This window comes from Bos grunniens, chromosome X, assembly GCF_055505025.1.
Source record: "Bos grunniens cultivar Pamir isolate PY7600 chromosome X, Bosgru_T2T1.0, whole genome shotgun sequence".
In the NCBI taxonomy this organism is placed as follows: Eukaryota; Metazoa; Chordata; class Mammalia; order Artiodactyla; family Bovidae; genus Bos; species Bos grunniens.
The window spans coordinates 21158228-21178887 of record NC_141194.1 but is presented as its reverse complement, the minus strand read 5'-3'; the positions used below and the strand labels follow the sequence as shown (position 1 = coordinate 21178887).

General features: G+C 40.7%; 1 protein-coding gene across 15 annotated transcripts in view; it reads left to right on the top strand.

Annotated features, from left to right (window-relative positions):
- Positions 1-20660, top strand: part of PCYT1B (phosphate cytidylyltransferase 1B, choline) — a 147252-nt gene that overhangs the window by 85496 nt on the left and 41096 nt on the right. For all 15 annotated transcript variants that reach the window (XM_086389363.1, XM_086389370.1, XM_086389366.1 and 12 more), the window contains 2 exons: positions 15756-15907; positions 19668-19746. In XM_086389363.1, coding sequence (XP_086245489.1) covers positions 15756-15907; positions 19668-19746 — 231 coding nt within the window. The remainder of the gene's footprint in view (positions 1-15755; positions 15908-19667; positions 19747-20660) is intronic.

Below are 20660 nucleotides of genomic sequence, written 5' to 3'. Positions count from 1 at the left end.
GTTTTTCATTGGCTAAGTCATGTCTGACTTTTAGCAACCCCATGGACTGCCGCAGGCCTGGCTTCCCTATCCTCCACTCTCTTCCAGAGTTTGCTCATACTTGTGTCCCTTTTGTGGGTGATGCTATCTAACCATCTCATCTTCTGCTGCCCAGTTCTTCTTTTGCCTTCAGTCTTGCCCAGCATAAGGACCTTTTCCAGTGAGTCAGCTCTTTACATCAGGTGGCTAAAGTATTAGAGCTTCAGCATCAGTCCTTCCAATGCGTATTTAGGGTTGATTTCCTTTAGGATTGACTGGCTTGATCTCCTTGAAGTCCAAGGGACACTCAAGAGTCTTCTTCAATACCACAGTTCAAAAGCATCAATTCTTCAGCACTCAGCTTTCTTTATAGTCCAACTCTCATATGTATAAGTGACTACTGGAAAAACCATAGCTTTGACTAGACAGACCTTTGTTGGCAAAGTAATGTCTCTGTTTTTTAATATGCTGTCCAGGTTGGTCATAACTTTCCTTCCAAGGAGCAAGTGTCTTTTAATTTCATGGCTGCAGTCACCATCTGCAGTGATTTTGGAGCCTTTTCCAGAGTGTCATATAATTGAAATCATAGAGTCTGTATCTTTTTCATATAGACTTTTTTCACTTAGTAATATGCACTTAATGTTCCTCCATGGCGTGTTGGCTCATTTCTTTTTAGCACTGGGTAATATACCATTGTCTGGATGTACCACAGTTTGTTTATCCATTCACCTAGTGAAGGACATCTTGGCTGCATCCAGGTTTTGGCAATTATAAACAAAGCTGCTATAAACATCTACAAGTAGGTTTTTTCAGTTCATTTTGGCAAATACCTAGTAGTGTGATTGCTAGATCATATGTTAAGTGTATGTTTAGCTTTGTTACAAAGTGCCAAACAGTCTTCCAAGGTAACTGTACAATTTCACATTCACATCAGCAATGAATGAGAATTTCTGTTACTCCAGTTCCTCACCAGGATTTGGTATCGTCAGTATTTTGTACTTTGGCCATTTTAATCTGTGCATAGTGATAGCTCATTGTTTTATTTTGCAGTTTCCTGATGATATGTGATGTTGAACATCTTTTCATATGCTTGCTTAACACCTGCATATCTTCTTTGTCAAGGTGTCTATTCTGATCTTTTTTGCTGTTTTTAATCCAGTTGTTCATTGTCTTATTGTTGAGTTTTAAGAGTTCTTTGTATACTTTCAATAATAGTCCTTTATCAGTTGTATCTTTTTCAAATATTTTCTCCCAGTCTTTGGTTTGTCTTATTTCATTGATATAGGTTTTTGCAGAGCAGAAATATTCAATTTTAATGAAGTCCAGTTTATCAGTTGCCTTTGATTTGTGCCTTGAGTGTTGTATATAAGAAGTCACTGCCACACCTAGGGTCATCTGGGTTTTCTCATATGTTACCTTCTACAAGTTTTATACTTTTGTGTTCTGGTTTTTTATTTATGATCCATTTTCATCCAGTTTTTATGAACAGTATAAGATCTGTATTTAGATTCCTTTTTTTGCTTGTCTTACTGCACTAGCTAGGACTTCCGATACAATGTTGAAAAGCCATGGTGAGAGGGGACATCCTTGCCTTATTCCTGATCTTAGTGGAAAAAGTTAGATTTTCTCACCATTTGAGTTTGATGTTAGCTGTAGGGTTTTTGTAGATAGTCTTTATCAAGTTGCGGAAGTCCCCCTCTATTTTTAGTTTACTAAGAGATTTTTTTTGGTATCATGAACGGGTATTGGATTTTATCAAATGCTATTTCTACATCTGTTGATATCATCATGTGATTTTTCTTTTGCCTATTGATGTGATACATTACATTATTTTTTGTATTTTTAAAATTGAAGTACAGTATTATATGTTACAGGAGTGCAATATAGCGATTCATAATTTTTAAAGGTTATACTCTATTTATACTTATAAAATATTGGCTATATTCCCTGTATTGTAAATATATCCTCATAGCTTACTTATTTTATAAATAATAGTTTGTATTTCTTAATTCCTTTCCCCTTTCTTGTCCCTCCCTCCTTCCTTCTCTCCACTGGTAACTACTGGTTTGTTTTCCATATCTGTGAGTCTGTTTACCTTGGATAAATCCCACTTGGTTGTGGTATATGATTCTTTTTATGTCTTGTTGGATTTTAATTGTTAATATTTTGTTAAAGAGTTTTTTATCTGTGTTAATGAGAGGTAGCAGTCTCTAGTTTTCCTTTCTTATAAGGTATTTGGTTTTAATATTAGGGTAATGCTGATGTCATTGAATGGATTAGGAGGGCTTCCTTCTGTTTCTAACTTCTCGAAGAGATTTAGAGAACTGTTACTGTTTCTCCTTTACTGTTTGGTAGAATTTACCAGTGAACCTATCTGGGCTTAGCGCTTTCTCTTTTGGAAGGTTGTTACATACTGATTGAATTTCTTTAATAGAAGCCTATTCAGATTGTCTCTTTCTTCCAATGTTAATTTTGGCAGCTTGTGTCTTTTAAGGAATTGGTTACTTTCACCTATGTTACCATGTTTGTAGGCATAGAATTGCTCAAAATATTCCTTTGTTATCCTTTTAATGTCCATGAGATCTGTAATAATGTCCTCTTTTTCATTTCTGATATTGGTCATTTGTATCTTTTCCTCTCTTTTTCTTTGTTAGCTTGGCTAGAGCATTATCAATCTTACTGATCTTTTCAAAGAACTAGCTTTTGTGATCTTTCTCTATTCATTCCTGTTTTCAACTTCATTGATTTCTGCTGATTTTTATTATTTATTTTCCTTTGCTTACTTTGAGTTGAATTTGCTCTTCTTTTTTCTAGTTTCCTAAGATAGAAGCTTAGATTATTGATTTTCAGTCTTTATTCTTTTCTGATATATATATATATATAAAATCAATGTTATAAATCTCCTTCTTAAATGCTTTTCACTGCATCCCACGAATTTTGGTAAGTTGTGTTTCCATTTTCAGTTAATTCAAAGTAGCAGAAAATATTTCTTGATTTATTCTTTGACCCGTGTATTATTTAGAAGTATGCTGTTTAATCTCTAATTATTTTTGGATTTTCCACTATTTTTCTGTTGTTGATTCCTAGTTTAAATCCACTGCAATCTGAGACCAGACTTTGTATGATTTCTCTTCTTTTAAATTGCCCAGAATGTGGTCTATCTTGGTAAATGCTCCATGTGAGCTTGAGAATGATGTATATTCAGCTGTGGTTGAATTAAGTAGTCTGTAGATGTCAGTTATATTAAGTTGATTCATGGTGCTGTTGTTTGCATGCATCAGTTCAGTCGCTCAGTCGTGTCCGACTCTTTGCGACCCCATGAATCACAGCACGCCAGGCCTCCCTGTCCATCACCAACTCCCGGAGTTCACTGAGACTCACGTCCATCGAGTCAGTGATGCCATCCAGCCATCTCATCCTCTGTCGTCCCCTTCTCCTCCTGCCCCCAATCCCTCCCAGCATCAGAGTCTTTTCCAATGAGTCAACTCTTCGCATGAGGTGGCCAAAGTACTGGAGTTTCAGCTTTGGCATCATTCCTTCCAAAGAACACCCAGGACTGATCTCCTTCAGAATGGACTGGTTGGATCTCCTTGCAGTCCAAGGGACTCTCAAGAGTCTTCTCCAACACCACAGTTCAAAAGCATCAATTCTTCGGCATTCAGCTTTCTTCACAGTCCAATTCTCACATCCATACATGACCACTGGAAAAACCATAGCCTTAACTAGACGGACATTTGTTGGCAAAGTAATGTCTCTGCTTTTCAATATGCTATCTAGGTTGGTCATAACTTTCCTTCCAAGGAGTAAGCGTCTTTTAATTTCATGGCTGCAATCACCATCTGCAGTGATTTTGGAGCCCCCCAAAATAAAGTCTGACACTGTTTCCACTGTTTCCCCATCTATTTCTCATGAAGTGATGGGACCAGGTGCCATGATCTTCATTTTCTGAATGTTGAGCTTTAAGCCAACTTTTTCACTCTCCACTTTCACTTTCATCAAGAGGCTTTTTAGTTCCTCTTCACTTTCTGCCATAAGGGTGGTGTCATCTGCATAGTTGAGGTTATTGATATTTCTTCTGGCAATCTGGATTCCAGCTTGTGCTTCTTCTAGCCCAGCGTTTCTCATGATGTCCTCTGCATAGAAGTTAAATAAGCAGGGTGACAATATACAGCCTTGACGTACTCCTTTTCCTATTTGGAACCAGTCTGTTGTTCCATGTCCAGTTCTAACTGTTGCTTCCTGATCTGCATATAGGTTTCTCAAGAGGCAGGTCAGGTGGTCTGGTATTTCCATCTCTTTCAGAATTTTCCACGGTTTATTGTGATCCACACAGTCAAAGGCTTTGGTGTAGTCAATAAAGCAGAAATAGATGTTTTTCTGGAACTCTCTTGCTTTTTTGATGATCCAGCGGATGTTGGCAATTTGATCTCTAGTTCCTCTGCCTTTTCTAAAACCAGCTTGAACATCTGGAACCGCTTTTACTGCATCATATAAGTTTTAGATTATTGTGCTTTTTTTTCATTTGGCTCTAAGTATTTTTTTTTTGATTTCCTCTTTATTTCTTCAGTGATCCATTGATTGTTTAGTAGCATATTGTTAGGCTACACATTTGTGTTATTTAATTTTTTTATTGTAGTGGATTTCTAATTTCATGGTGTTGTCATTGGAAAAGGTGCTTGATATCATTTCGATTTTCCTAATTTTACTAAGGTTCACTTTGTGATCCCAGCATGTGGTCAGTCCTGGAGAATGTTCCATGTGCACTTGAGAAGGATGTATATGCTTCTGCTTTTCAGTGGAATGCTCTATAAATATCAATTAACTGTATCTGTTCTAATTTGTCATTTTAGACCCTTTGTTTCCTTGTTGATTTTCTGTCTGGATGATCTGTCCATTGATGAAAGTGAAGTGTTAAAATCTCCCACAATTATTGTGTTACTATCAATTTTTCTCTTTATAATTGTTAGTATTTGCCTTGTATATTGAAGTACTCCTATGTTGAGTGCCTATATATTTATAATTTTTATATCTTCTTTTTGGATCAATCCTTTGATGAATATCTAGTGTCTTTCTTTGTCTCTTGTAACAGTCTTTAGTTTATTTTGTTTGATATGAGTATTGCTACTCCAGCTTTATTTTTATTTCCATTTTTGTGGATTACCTTTTTCCTATCCCCTCACTTTCAGTCAGTATATGTCTCTTGATCTGAAGTGGATCTGTTGTAGACAGATATATAAGTCTTGGTTTTTTATCCATTCAGCCAGTCTGTCTTTTGGTTGGAGCATTTAATCCATTTACATTTAAGATACTGGCCTTCCCAAGTGGTGGTGGTGGTTTAGTCACTAAGTCATGTCCGACTCTTGGGACCCCATGGACTATAGCCTGCCAGGCTCCTTGGTCCATGGGATTCTCCAGGAAAGAATACTGGAGTGGGTTGCTATTTCCTTCTCCAGGGGATCTTCCTGACCCAGGAATCAAACCTTGGTCTCCTGCATTGCAAACAGATTCTTTACCGACTGAGCTATGAGGGAAGCCCAAGTGGCACTAGTGGTAAAGAACCTGCCTGCCAATGCAGGAAACCTAAGAGATGCAGGTTCGATCCTTGGGTTGGGAAAATCCTCTGGAGGAGGGCATGGCAACCCACTCCATTGTTCTTGCCTGGAGAATCCACATGGACAGAGGAGCTTGGTGGGCTCAGTCCATAGGGTCACAAAGAGTTGTACACAACTCAAGCAACTTAGCATGCAACCACGTGCATGTTCTTACTGCCATTTTGTTAATTACTTTGGATTTGTTTTTGTAGGTCTTTTTTCTTCCCTTCCTCTTTTGTTCCCTTCTCTTGTGATTTGATGACTAACTTAAGTGTTGTGTTTGGATTCCTTTTTCTTCTTTGTGTGTGTATCTATTGTTGATTTTCAGTTTGCAGTTGCCATGAGGTTTTGATATAGCAGTCTATGTATAAACAAATTATTTTAAGTTGCTGGTCTTTTAGTTTCAAATGCATTTCCAATATCCTGCATTTGTGCTCTCCTAGTCTCACAACTAGGGCTTCCCTGGTGGCTCAGACAGTAAAGAATCTGCCTGCAATGCAGGAGACCTGAGTTCAATTCCTGGAGAAGGGAATGACTACCCACTCCAGTATTCTTGCCTGAAGAACTCCACAGATGGAGGAGCCTGGTGGGCTACAGTCCATGGGGTCACAAAAAGTCGGACACCACTGAGTGACTAACATTTTCACTTTTCACTTCTCACATTTGCTGCATTTTTTTAAAAAAATGTATTTTTGTATGCTGCTGTGCATGGGCTTTCTCTAGTTGCAGCAAGTGGTGGCAACTCTCTAGTTGTGCCCAGGCTTCTCACTGCGGTGGCTTCTCTTTTTGCAGAGCATAGACTCTAGGGCATGTGCTCAGTAACTGGCCCACGGGTTTACTTGCCCCATGGTAAAGTGGAATCTTCCTGGTCCAGGGGTCAAACCCATGTCCCCTTTACTGGCAGGAGGATTCCTAACCACTGGACCACCAGGGAAATCCCACAATTGCTGGTTTTGATAGCATATTTGTGTGAGCGCGATTTGTTTTCTTTAATGTATATTTATCTGGTGAGCTTTTCCATTTATAATTTTCTTGCTTCTAGTTGTGGCCTTTTCTTTTCTGCTTAGAGAAGTTCCTTTTGTGTTTGTTTGTTTATTTCCCTTTTTATTTCTTTTTTGCTGTGCGGGGTCTTCATTGCTGTGTGGGCTTTTCTCTAGTTGCAGCAAGTCCATTTATAATTTTCTTGCTTCTAGTTGTGGCCTTTTCTTTTCTGCTTAGAGAAGTTCCTTTCGTGTTTGTTTGTTTATTTCCCTTTTTATTTACTTTTTGCTGTGCGGGGTCTTCATTGCTGTGTGGGCTTTTCTCTAGTTGCAGCAAGTGGGGGCTACTCTCTAGTTGTATTGCATGGGCTTCTCATTGTGGTGGCTTCTCTTGTTGGGGAGCATGGACTGTAGGGCACGCGACTGTAGAGCCAGTAGTTGCTGCATGTGGGCTCAGTAGCTGTGGCTCCTGGGCTCTAGAGCACAGGCTCAGTAATTGTGACACATGGGCTTAGTTGTTCCACGGCATGTGGGATCTTCCCAGATCAGGGCTCAAACCCATGTCCCCTGCACTGGCAGGTGGATTCTTTACCCCTGAGCCACGAGGGAAGCCTATCCTTAAGCACTTTTTTTTTTTTTGCAAAGCTGGTCTGATGGTGCTGAATTAGCTTTTGCTTGCCTGTAAAGCTTTTCGATTTACTTATTTTTGGCTGCACTGGATCTTTGTTGCTTCATGAGGGCTTTCTCTAGTTGTAGAGAGCAGGGCTACTCTCTGTTGTGGTGCATGAGCTTCTCATTGCAGTGGCTTCTCTGGTTGCAGAGCAGGGGCTAGGGAGTGCAGGCTTCAGTAGTTGTAGCACACGGGTTTAGTTGCCCTGAAGCATGTGGAAACTTCCTGGATCAGTGATCAAGCCCATGTCCTCTGCACTGGCAGACAGATTCTTAACCACTGGACTACCAGGGAAGTCCATCTGTAAAGCTTTTTGTTTCTACATCAAATCTGAATGAGAGCCTTGTCACATAGAGTATTCTTGATGATAGATTCTTCTTCCTTGTCATCACTTTCAATACATTGGCCCACTCCCTTCTGGCCTGCAGAGTTTCTGCTGAGGAATCAGCTGATAACCTTATGGGAGTTCCTCTTTATATTATTTGCTACTTTTCCCCACTTCACTCACTTCTTGCTGGCGTCATTTCGGTGGAGATATCCAATGTGATTTTCACCTTTGCTCCTCTATAGGTAAGGTGTTTTGTTTTTGTTTTTTGGCCGTGTGCCATATGGAATCATAGTTTCCTGACCAGGGATTGAACAACTGACATGATATTGTAGATGAATATTTTTGTGGATGAATATATTACTGCTTGAATGAGACAGGGTTTAACATTGATTTTATTCATCTTTTTTGTTACGGATGTAAGTGCTATAGTATTTTGTTCATAGAAATATTTATGGAAATGGAAGTTTAATATCGTAATGCCACTCAATCTTTGAATGCTTATTTGCCAGATATCACAAAAATAATTTACTACTGTCATCAAAATAATTTGAATGGCCTGTCAAGTGATAATTTGTTAAAATCTTTCAAATTTGTTGTTAGGCAGTGGATTATAAATGATGTGACCTACAAAAAGATTTGTTTCCAAGTTATTAGAATAATTTGCTTTGTCCCTTTGGAGGAAGTATAACACAAAGGCTATACCAAGACTGATCAATGACTCTTAATTATAATGCTTACTCTTTTACCTGAAAGCAACCTATTCAACCAGAAATACTCAAGAAGGGTTGAGGAAATAGAAATATTGGTAATTTCATTACACAGTGCCAATCCAATAAGTTTTTATAAAATGTATTTATCATTTGCTTGAAACTTAAAAAACACACTTTGGGGCTGCAGTTTTAGCAAATTTAGCAAATTTGCAGAAAACACCATCTAACCTAATTGGCAAAACCAGTCCTCACTGAAAACCTACTAAAATCCTAGAAATGCAGAAAAAGTCTTTTCAGTTTAATATAGTAATATATTTCAAGAAGCCTTAGGAAAACCACTGAGAAATGTTATAGACTCTATTGTATAAAAAAGAATCAGTCAAGATTAAAATAATGTAAGTCTAATATAACAAGTTACAAAGAAGATACAAAGTTACACAAATAATATAATATCCTTAACTTATAGTAATACAGTATAATTTATATGCAAAATTATGATATTTATAAGAAGAGGAGTATGCTTTTTTTAAGGCATGTTATTCCTTCCCTGCGTTGGGAAGATCCCCTTGAGAAGGGACAGGCTACCCACTGCAGTATTCTGGCCTGGAGAATTCCATGGACTATATAGTCCATGGGGTCACAAAGAGTCGAACATGACTGAGCGACTTTCAGTTTCACTCCTTCTCTAAATATTGGTATATGGGTGTATCAAGCTCTGGTGTTTGGCTTTTGGGAATAATTAAGTAAAATCAGAAAATATAAAAATCAGAAATATAAAAATCAGAAATAACTTACCTTTTTTAGATATCTTGGTTATACTTTTCCTAAGTACTTGAGGATAGAGAAGGGCATATACTACCAAAAAGTAATTTGGCCTAGATATTTTATTTTTTGTTATGAAGAGCCAGGAAATAAAACACATTTAGAATATGAAATGGGAGAAAGATTCATTGTAAATGGAATAAATATGATGTGAGTTGATATAATAGATATTTGTCTTCCTTTAAAAATGGTATGTTTGAAATCTTGGGGGAAAGCATGTGAATATTTTATCCACATGTTCATTCCAGTGTACTTTGAAGCATTTGATAATTCCAGGAAAATATTCCAGTTGTATTTCTAAGTAGCAGCAGTATCAGCTTATACAGCTTTGACTTATTGAAGTGATTCTGAAGTGAGTAGCAGAAAAAATGCTTACTCGTTAACTACAAGAGAAAAGGCACTTCTAGGATTCAATATAAGCATTGAGAAGAGCTGGAAAAAAATGCTTACCCTTAACTACATGAAAAAGCAATCTTCAGCATTCAGTATTCTTAACAGTGCTCCTTTGCTTTGAATTCATGGGCCTCATCCCTTAAGATCTTTGCATCCTTTGATAATAGTCGGGAGAAGGAAGAGGCAAAGTTGTTAGGTAAAAAGTTACATCATTCCCCAGTCTACCATAGTTAGTTTCTAACATTCAGTTTCACCTATAACAGAAACATGTGCAAGAAAAAGACAGGAAGCTTTTATAGGTTCATGGTGCTTTGAGTAGTCACTAAATGAGCTTTCGGTTTGATTTGGCCTCAGGATTTAATTCCCTGCCATGCAGTGTAATAAGGTTTAAATGATGGCTTTCTTTTGTAGAGTAGAGTAAGGTTGGTTCTGGATACAGGGCTTTCTCCAGCCTGTTAATTTTAGGAAAGGCTACTCTTAGAAGTTGTGGATCTGGAAATCAATTCCTTTCAAACTACCAGTGCTTGGATACCTCTTGAAAAGCCTTTGTGTATCTCTAGGGGTATGTGTACCCTAGTTTGAAGACTATCTTAAACTATCTATCCTGAGTTTGACAAAACAACTTAATGGCAGAAAATTCTGTAGGGAGGAAAGTTAGGGAGTCCCTTAAAATAGATGTTCTGGGACTTCCCTGGTGGTCCACTGGCTACGACTTGCACGGTCATTGCAGGGGGCCTGGGTTCAGTCCCTGGAACTAGATCCCACGTGCTGCAGCTAAGACCTGGTGTAGCCAAATAAATAAAAATATTAAGAAATAAAATAAAATGGTTGGTTGAAAGGCAAACTCTTCATATTATGTATGTAGTTACCAAAGAAAATGGTGACAGTGAATTGAAAGAACCTACTATATTAATTGTGGAGCCCCTTACACATGCAGGCAGGTTTGCTGTAGGAATTCCCTTGGGTAGAGCATGGGCTTTGCTCATGAAACCACTCTGATTGGGGCAAGTACACAGACACGAACAGGTGAAATAGTTAGTATTTGGAAAAAATATTAACTATTGATTCAAAGACTAGATAGAAACTGTGATAATTGGTGGTACTACATTCTACTTCCCAACCTTAGGCAGTAACAGATACCACAGACTGCCATGATTTTTGCACCATAATACCTGTGTTTTTAATTTTTAAGTACAGAGTCAGTGATAATTTGAAATTTTTTTATGCACGTTTTCCCTGTGGACATTATTTTAGTGAATTGAAACTATCCAGTTATAAAACCTTTTCCCCCTCCATTATAATTTAAAATCTCACACCATTTAAAAACCAAGATAAGAAATTAAAATTATTTTTTTGAAATTAAAAATTATATCAGAGAATTTTTTTCCTGGAAAAATTTTTGTAAAGGTGTGAGTTACCACATACTGACTTCTGCCTCCCAGGAGAGGGATAAAAAGCTAACAATAATAGAAATACTATACCCACTAGACATAACTATTACTCTATAAATGTAGGCTTATGCTCTATTGTATCTTGATTGAAATTAAATATTCCTCTAAGACTCCGTTTTGCCTGACTGGTGGGAGATTCAGTCTTGGTCCTTGTTGGGATCTCTTCATTGTCCTGGAGTCAAACAAGATTGCAAGATGTTGACAGAAACAGGAGAGAAGCTTCCAGTCTCCAGCCCAGAGAGTTTTGCATTGCTCTCATCATCTGAACCCACAAAATTGCTTGGAAGGAGCAAATCCACTGTGCCTGTGGAGGGTGAGGCCCTGGCAGTCTGTGGCCAGGTGAACCCCAGTGTCCTCATCGCTCCTGGGGCTCTGCTGCTGGTGGGACCCTCTGACCTTGGACCTCTTCCTCTTTTGGAGGAATCTTCTATGTGTCTTCTTACAGAATTCCTCCCAAAGAGCTCTGGCTTTGGGAAAACAGCAGTCAGAAAGACAGGCTGTCCACTGGCAGCTTGAACCTCACAGTTACTGTGGGGGAGTTTGTACTGAGAAGCTGGGCATGTGCGTGGAGTGGGGGCAGGGAAAAGGCAGAGCCGAGGACACAAACAAATAGATGTCACCACAAATGGCTCTGGATCACTGCTACTATGAAAACATGGCAAACATTAGTGAGCATGCCTCTCTGCTCACACAGATGATCAAATTTAATTCTCCAAACTTTGCCATGTGTTAAAGACAGACAACTGAGGCTTAGAGAATTTGATTTTTATAATTTTTATTTATGATTATTTTAAACATTTATTTACTTATTTGGCTGCACTGGGTCTTTGTTGCAGCATGCAGGATCCTTAGTTGAGGCGTGTGAACTCTTAGTTGCTTCATGTGGGATTGTTAGTTGCAGCATGTGGGATCTAGTTCTCTGACCAGGGATCAGACCACCGGCCCCCTTCATCAGGAGTGCGGAGTCCTAGCCACTGGACTACCAGGCAAGTCTGAGGTTTAGAGAGTTTGAGTAACATACCCAGTAATAAGTAGCTGAGCTAGGATTCTAACCCAAGTTGGTTGGGCTCGAAAATTCATCCCTTATGTTATATTTTCTCTCCTGCAGGGTATTAGTAATATTTTATTTTGAGCACAGTGGGCTGCCGGTATAGGTTAGCTCCAGTAGGAGCTCCCAGACAGCTCAGTGAATTCACCCCCGGAACGCCACTGCTCAGAGTTCTCCATCTGGTCGTCAGGCTGCATTTGCCAAGACTCGAGAACAACAGTGCCGCTTTGGGCGTAATTAATGTTTAGACAATAACTGGTCAGCGTTTTCAGCTGCTTCTTGAGGTCACTCCTGGGATATGAAAATAGGACCCCGTGTTGGCATAAACAGGTTGTTTGTTTTCTTTGTGCTCTGTCAGGAGGCCATTATCTCAGTTGTCTCAAAGTGACACTGAATTGGTCAGGTGCAGGGTCAAAAGGAAGGGGAGGATATGGTTTGGCTTTGTTTTCTGTTGTTTAAAATAGAAAATTGATGGATCTGAAATCCATTCTTGCTTAATACAATTCTTGAGGCAGTCTTTTTAATCAATTCCTTTAGTCTTTTAAAAAGTAAAATCTTTTAAGAACATTTCAAAAGCCATAGATCAATTTTTAAATTGTACAGCTTGATCCATAAATAATTCCTATCTATGAAGTCAAAGCCCAATGCATTTGGTGAATGAATACATGACATGGTCATTATGGCCCTACTACACACCCACTCCCCGAGCTGGGTGGGATGGGTGATTCAGACATAGGCTGGGCTGTTTACTCCAGATGTTCATAATATGCTTCAGGGGCTTTCAAATGTTGTCTGCCTTGGAATCTTCCCTGAAGCTTGTTAAAAATAGTGCTGCCCGCACCCCGCCCCAGATCCACTGTCTTAATCCATTTGAGCTGCTATGACAAGATACCACAGACCAGGTAGCTCACAACAACAGAAATTCATTTCTCATCATTCTGAAGGCTGAAGAGTATAAAGTCCGGGCACTGACATGGTCTTCAGGCAAGGTCCCTCTTCCTGATTCAGAGCTGGATGGTTCTCAGTGTTTTCTTACATGGTGAAAGGGCTAGGGAGCTCTCTGGGGCCTCCTTTATAAGGTACTAATGCCATTCGTGACCTGAGCACCTCCCAAAGGCCTATCTCCTTAATATCATCATCTGGGAGTTAAGATTTCAACATATGAGTTTTGGGGAGGCACATTCAGACCATAGCACCCACTGAATCTAAACCTTGAGGAGTGGAGCTTGGGCATCTTTAAAAAGCTCCTTAGGTGATTCTAATAGTTAAGAGGTTTTTGAGCCTGCCACGTGGTTGATGGTGTGTTGGTAATGTAAGACACTATAATGTTTTCTATGTTGTGTTGTGAGTATGTCTATTCATCATCACAGAAAGTATGTATACGAGATATATAGACACACACACGTGTATTGAGAGGCATACTAGTCTCTTATGTGCATGAATATTGGAACATACCTGCAGGTAAACATACATCTATTATTTTAAATCCTAGTAAACATTTATCGAGCATCTATACATATCAGGCACTGTTAATGCATTCAACAAATAGTTAAGAGTCTCCTATGGGCCTTCAGAAAAGGAAACAGACAAAAGTCCCTGTCTTCAAGGAGCTAATATTTTAGTAGGGAAACACCAACAATAAACGAATAAGGCAATCATATAATGATGAATGCCATAGCAAGAAGTAAGGTGGGGAGGTGCGAGGCCTGCTGATGGTGGGGGCAGATCCCAAGTTAGAATACAGTGGCTGGGGGAGCCTTGAGGGAGGAGTGAGCCCTATGGCAATTTGGGGCACAGTTGGTCCAGGTTTGGGGAACAGCAAGTACAGAGCCCTGATCTGAGTATGAGTATTTCTGGTGGCTTCAGGAAGTAGCCAAGGAGGCCAGGGGCTGGAACACAATAGGAGATGCAGTTAGAGAGGCAAGGAATGGCCGGAGGGGACTGTGGATCTGGTAGGGGCCTGTAGGCTGCCAGAGGAATTTGGTTTTGACTCTGAGGGAGATGGGAAGCGTTCGACTACTGAGGGTGATGTCATCTGATAGGTCTTGAGTGGTGAATGGGCCGGGCAGGGAGCGGTGAAAGTGGTGAGGAGAACGTGGCTTCAGTGTGCTGTGAGGGAGCTGGCAGTTTTGCTGATGGTTTGGACACAGAGAGTGTGATGGCTGCAGCAGGAGGGTTTCCAAGGATGCTGAGTGCAGCTGTTGGCTGTACTTACTCTGTGGCCAGATTTGTTCCTGGATGTGGGTTATGACCTGGTTCCAAGAGAATTACTGTATTTTTATTTTTTAAAACATCTTGTACACTTAAAATTTGTAAGGTTATTGCATGTACATTAGGCCTTAAAGAAAACAACCTGATCTTCAGGAGCGGTCAGGTTAGTTTGACTGGCTGCAGTAAGATGCTGATGGGGATGTTGATGACCCGGGCCTGTAGCCACAATGCCATTTCTTCCTGACATGTAGAAAAACTACTTTGGCCAACAAAAATATATTCTGGATATGATAATGAAGAGTATTTATTGCTCACTTTATTTCAAAGCACTACTTTTTTTTAAGGACTTTATGATGTGGACTACTTTTTGAAAGTCTTTATTGAATTTGTTACAATATTGCTTCTATTTTATGTCTTGGTATTTTGGCTCCAAGACATGAGATCTTCACTCCCTGACCAGGGATCAAACCTGCACCCCCTGCATTGGAAGGTTTAGTCTTAACCACTGGGCCACCAGGAAAGTCCCTATTTCAAAGCTGCTGCTGCTGCTGCTAAGTCACTTCAGTCGTGTCCGACTCTGTGCGACCCCATAGAGGGCAGCCTACTAGGTTCCCCCGTCCCTGGGATTCTCCAGGCAAGAACACTGGAGTGGGTTGCCATTTCCTTCTCCAATGCATGAAAGTGAAAAGTGAAAGTGAAGCTGCTCAGTCGTGTCCGACTCTTAGCAACCCCGTGGACTGCAGCCTACCAGGCTCCTCTGTCAATGGGATTTTCCAGGCAAGAGTACCGGAGTGGGGTGCCATTGCCTTCTCCGCTATTTCAAAGCACTTATATGTAAATCCTCAAAAAATCGTTTCTAAAGCTGATGGTGGAGGATAGTATCATGCCCATTTGAGGATTCAGGAGCTTGAGATCTAGTAAAGATGCAGTGTGGGAAGGGTGAATTTGGCTTGACCATATCTTCTATTTTGTGACTTTCTCCCCTTGATTGTGTAGTGACTGGACCACAATCCATGGAACAGAAGCATGTGTGTGTGCGTGTGTGTGCACATGTGCGTGTATGTGAATCACACTTGGGTTACTAAGCACAATGATATAGTTAAGGAATTAGAACTCATTGCTCCAACGTTCAATAATTCAGGCCTCTTGGTCTCCTTGCTGTCTTTTCTCTGTTCATTTGGTCATTTTATTTCTGAATAGCAATTTTCACTGAAAGGTGGGATAAGGAAATAAAAAGATTTAAAAGTCACATTCAGGGGTGTGGAGAATAATTTTAATAAAAGCCACAGTGGAGAATGCATTTGTAAGCACTAAAATAAAATTCTCCATTGCCAATGAATTTTAGCTTGCCTCACTGATCCTTTGTTCCCATTAAAAAAAAAAAAACAAAAAGAACAAAAATGAAGAGTTTGATTACGACACACACCTAGCGAGGCTGAGTTCTTTGTCTAGCTGAGGAGTTAGTCTGTACTAGGATGGCTGTGGGCAGGGCCTGGGCCAGCAAACAGCATTTAATGCATTTACCTGCTTCAGTTTGCAGTGACGACCTCACTCACAAATTCAAGGGTTTCACCGTGATGAATGAAGCGGAGAGATACGAAGCTCTGAGACACTGTCGCTATGTGGATGAAGTCATTAGAGATGCTCCATGGACACTCACCCCAGAGTTTCTGGAAAAACACAAGGTACTTATTCCTCCACATTCTGTAAGTAACAGGATTAGAGTCATCTGTTTCAGCCGCTTATACCCAGAAAAATCCAAGGAGTCTTCCAGTTTAGGAAAGCGGTAACTCCAGGCACTGTCATGTGGTGTCACGTGACACAGCGCCTGTCCTGTGCTCATGCCTGCGGACCGACAGCCACCTGCTTCCTCCCTGTGGGCTCTGGAGCTGGACCACTCGGGTCCATGTGTGGCTTCTATCCCTTCATAACTGTGGGACCTTGAGCAAGACACTGAACTCACCTAAGCTGTAAACTGCTGTTTTGAGGATCTAATGAGATCATGTTGTGAAACCCTTAGCACACTGGCTGGCCCAAAGCAAGAGGTCCAAAAACATCATCACCATTATCACCATTGTTATTGATGCTTATAGAGTCATAGGCATCATTTTTCATGGAGCAAATGACCACACATCTTATCCAGAGGGGCAGGGGTCAGGCTCTAAGGAAAAAACTTTCTATCTCTGATTGTGTGACCCTGAGACTCCTACTGATAAATTTTTATTAGTTGAAAACATGAGAAATCCTTTTGATCTGCATGAAATTATGTGCTTTGTATCTCCCTACAAGCCCCACTTTAGGAGCTATTCTTTCCTTTTATAAGCAGTACAAAAAAATAAGACTAAGCTGTTCTAAGAGTTTTCTTTTCTATTTTTAAATTCACGATGCAGCAGAGAATACAGAATGCTGATAAATGTGCATGGGTAATAGCCGAGGAGACAATTTCCCAGCAAGAATAAAAAGAAAAAGGAAAAAACTACAATATGATTTACTTCCAGCAATCACGAACACATTTTTACTAAGCATCTATTGTATCTTCAACTTCTGTGAAACGTTACCCGGCTGCTTGTGAAGGCTGCCGTTTATCGAGTGCTTGCCACGGACCCAGCCCAGTGCAAAGGGCTTTGCTCTTACAGCAATCACATTCAATCTCATGGCCACCCTGAGACATTGTTGTTGTTGCCATCCACTGGAGAGGGAAGGACAACTAAGCTTGAGTACTAAGAACAGAATTAATGGCAGTAACATTTGTTGAGTACTTGCTGTATACCAGTTATTCTTTTTAGCACTTTTACATAATTGTAATATTTAATCCAGTGATTCTCAAGTGGGGGCAACTTTGCCCCAAGGGATATTTGACGATGGAAGCAACTAAAGGGGTGCTACTGGCATCCAGTGGGTAAAGCCAGGGGTGCTGCTAAGCCTCATACAATGTGCAAGATAGACTCTCCCCCTCCAGGAAAGAGTTATCTAGCTCAGCATGTCACTAGTACCAAGGCTGACAAATCCTGATTTAATCCTTACCACTCCCACAATGGCTCAGTGGTAAAGAATCTGTCTGCAATGCAGGAGACACAGGACACGCAGGTTTGATCCCTGGGTTGGGAAGATCCCCTGGAGGAAGAAATGGCAACCCACTCCAATATTCTTGCCTGGGAAATTCCATGGACAGAGGAGCCTGGCAGGCTACAGTCCATAGGGGCACAAATAGTCTGACACAACTGAGCACACAGACCACTAAGTTGTGAGTTATGCAGCTAGTAAGTGATGAAGTAAGTGATGAAGCAGGAATCCATACCCAGGCGAATTAAACTGCTGCTTTACTTCTCAAGCTGGAGTGAAGCCTTTTAATAAAAGGCTTTGAAGTTTAGGCAAGGAGTTTTTTTGTTGTTTGTTTGGGTTTTGGCCATGTCACATGGTATGTGGGATCTTAGTTCCCCAACCAGGGATTGAACCTGTGTCCCTTGCATTGGAAACATGGGGTGTTAACCACTGGACTGCCAGGGAATTCCTCAGGCAAGCAGTTTTTACTTGATGTAGGAGGAAACAAGGAACTAGTGAAGATTAGCAGGTATGAGGATGACAAAAAGAACTCTGTTGAAGGAGGTCCCTCCACCATGTGACAGAGGGATGGCTGGAGAGGAAAGAGCCTGTGGTGAGGAAGGTCAGATACAAGTTGGTATTAATAATCCAGGTTATGGGGCCCTGGGCTTGGCATAAGCAGTGGAGAAGAACAGATAGGTATATGCACTCATGTGAGTACACACAGACGTACACACCCCAGCGGAACTTGTGACTTCTGTGCTATTGACGGTGAAGGAAGTAGAGAAAAATGGCTGATTCTAGGGTGTTTGGAGCCTAAGTAAACGAGAAAAGGGAGGCTCCATTGGAAGGGACACCAGTTTTAAGGATGAGTGAAGATTCCAGACAGGTTTTTAAAGTGACAGCAAGGGTGGCAAAAGAGAAAAGGATGATTTTGGGAAAATTGGGCAAGTTTTGTCATTTCAGCAGCTGCATGACCCAACTGAATTAGTAATACTTGCCCTACCTGCCTCACAAGGTGGTTGTATGAATCAAATGAGAAGAGACATGAATTCATTTCTACAATATAAAATATAACTTAAGTCAGGGACTGCCCTGGGGCTCCAGTAGTTAGAACTCTGGCTTCCACTGCAGTGGGCATGGGTTCGATCCCTGGTTGGGGAAGTAGGATCCCACATGCTGTGTGGCTCAGCCAAAGAATAAAAAATATATATATTGCTTAAGTGTGAGGGAGGGCCTATTGCCATCAGTGAGATAGGAAATGAGGATTTTGGGTCCTCACAGTAGAGGTGATTAAAATCTGAAGGATGAATGAAATCTCTGAAGGAGAGATTTTAGAGGCAGAAGAATAGAAGGCCAAAAAAACCTACTGTTAGAGGTAAGAGAAGAAAGAGGGACCAGCAAAGGAGAGAAACTAATCTAGTCCCATCAGTGCAGGCAGATTTACTGTCTGAGCCACCAGGGGAGTCCAAGAATACTGGAGTGGGTAGCCTATCCTTTCTCCAGGGGATCTTCCTGACCCAGGAATCAAACTGGGATCTCCTGCATTATAGGCCAATTCTTTACCAGCTGAGCTACCAGGGAAGCCCTCATGCAAACAAAGACAGTTGGAAATACCTTCCAGTCCAGGATTCAAGTCTACCTTCAGTTCAGTTCAGTCGGTCAGTCGTGTCCGACTCTGCGACCCCATGAACTGCAGCATGCCAGGCCTCCCTGTCCATCACCAACTCTCAGAGTCTACCCAAACTCATGTCCATTGAGTCGGTGATGCCATCTAGCCATCTCATCCTCTGTCGTCCCCTTCTCCTCCTGCCTTCAATCTTTCCCAACATCAGGGTCTTTTCAAATGAGTCAGCTCTTCACATCAAGTGGCCAAAATATTGGAGTTTCCACTTCAACATCAGTCCTTCCAATGAACACCAGGACTGATCTCCTTTAGGATGGCCTGGTTGGATCTCCTTGCAGTCCAAGGGACTCTCAAGAGTCTTCTCCAACACCACAGTTCAAGAGCATCAATTCTTTGGCACTCAGCTTTCTTTATAGTCCAACTCTCACATCCATACATGACTATTGGAAAAACCATAGCCTTGACAAGACGGACCTTTGTTGGCAAAGTAATGTCTCTGCTTTTTAATATGCTATCTACATTGGTCATAATTTTCCTTCCAAAGAATAAGTGTCTTTTAATTTCATGGCTGCAGTCACTATCTGCAGTGATTTTGGAGCCCCCCAAAATAAAGTCAGCCACTGTTTCCCCATCTATTTCCCATGAAGTGATGGGACCTAAATTGCTTATTTAAAGTGCTTTATCATAGCTATTTTGTTTTTAAAAATATGTATTTTCATATCGCAGAAATGTACCCCCATCCCTGTAGTGATGTCACTCTTTTCTCTCTCTGACAGATTGACTTTGTGGCTCACGATGACATTCCGTACTCTTCCGCTGGCTCTGATGATATTTACAAGCATATAAAGGAAGCAGGTGAGGGGTCCTCCTGTGTTCACCTGTCTCCTGCAGCATGACACTGAGGTTTAGTAAGAGACGCCAGCCCTGGGTCTGTAGCACATGCTTACAAGGCATGGATTTTCAGATGTTTCCCAGAGAGCCTCTGCAAGTCTCTGTTGACACGTGCTAAGGCTCAGCTGTGGCGCAGACACCAGTTAGGTGTTTATGTAGAAATTAACCTGAGCACCAAAAATACTTGACTTCTGGTTTGAGGCTCAGTTTTAGAGGATGTAAAATCACAGGACTCTTATTTGAATAATACTTGATTTACAATGTTGTGTTAGTTTCTGGTGTACAGCAAAGTGATTCAGCTATACACATATATGTATTCTTTTGTGTATTCTTTTCCATGATAGATTATTACAAGATATTGAATATAGTTCCTGTGCTCTACAGTAGGACCTTGCTGTTTATCTATTTTATATATAGTAGTGTGTATCTGCTAGGGCTTCCCAGCTGGTGCAACTGTTAAAGAAGCCACCTGACAAAGAGGAGACATAAAAGACATGGGTTCAATCCCTGGGTCAGGAAGATCCCCCAGAGAAGGAAATAGCAACAACCCACTTCAGTATTCTTGCCTGGAAAATTCCATGGACAGAGGAACCTGGTGGGCTAAAGTCCACGGGGTCACAAAGAGTCAGACACGACTGAGCAACTGAGGACACACATTAATCCCAATCTCCTAATTTATCCCCTCCCCCAACCCTGTTGTTTGAAGGGCAATCATTTTCCTCATTAACCATGAAATTACTCTATGCTCCCAAGAAAGTTCCTTCCAGAAGAGGACAGATAACTGGCTAATTAATGATGTGGACTCCCTGTCTCCCTAGTCTAGTCCTACCATATGTCATCCTGTCACATGATAATATCCTCAGGCACCATATACAGAG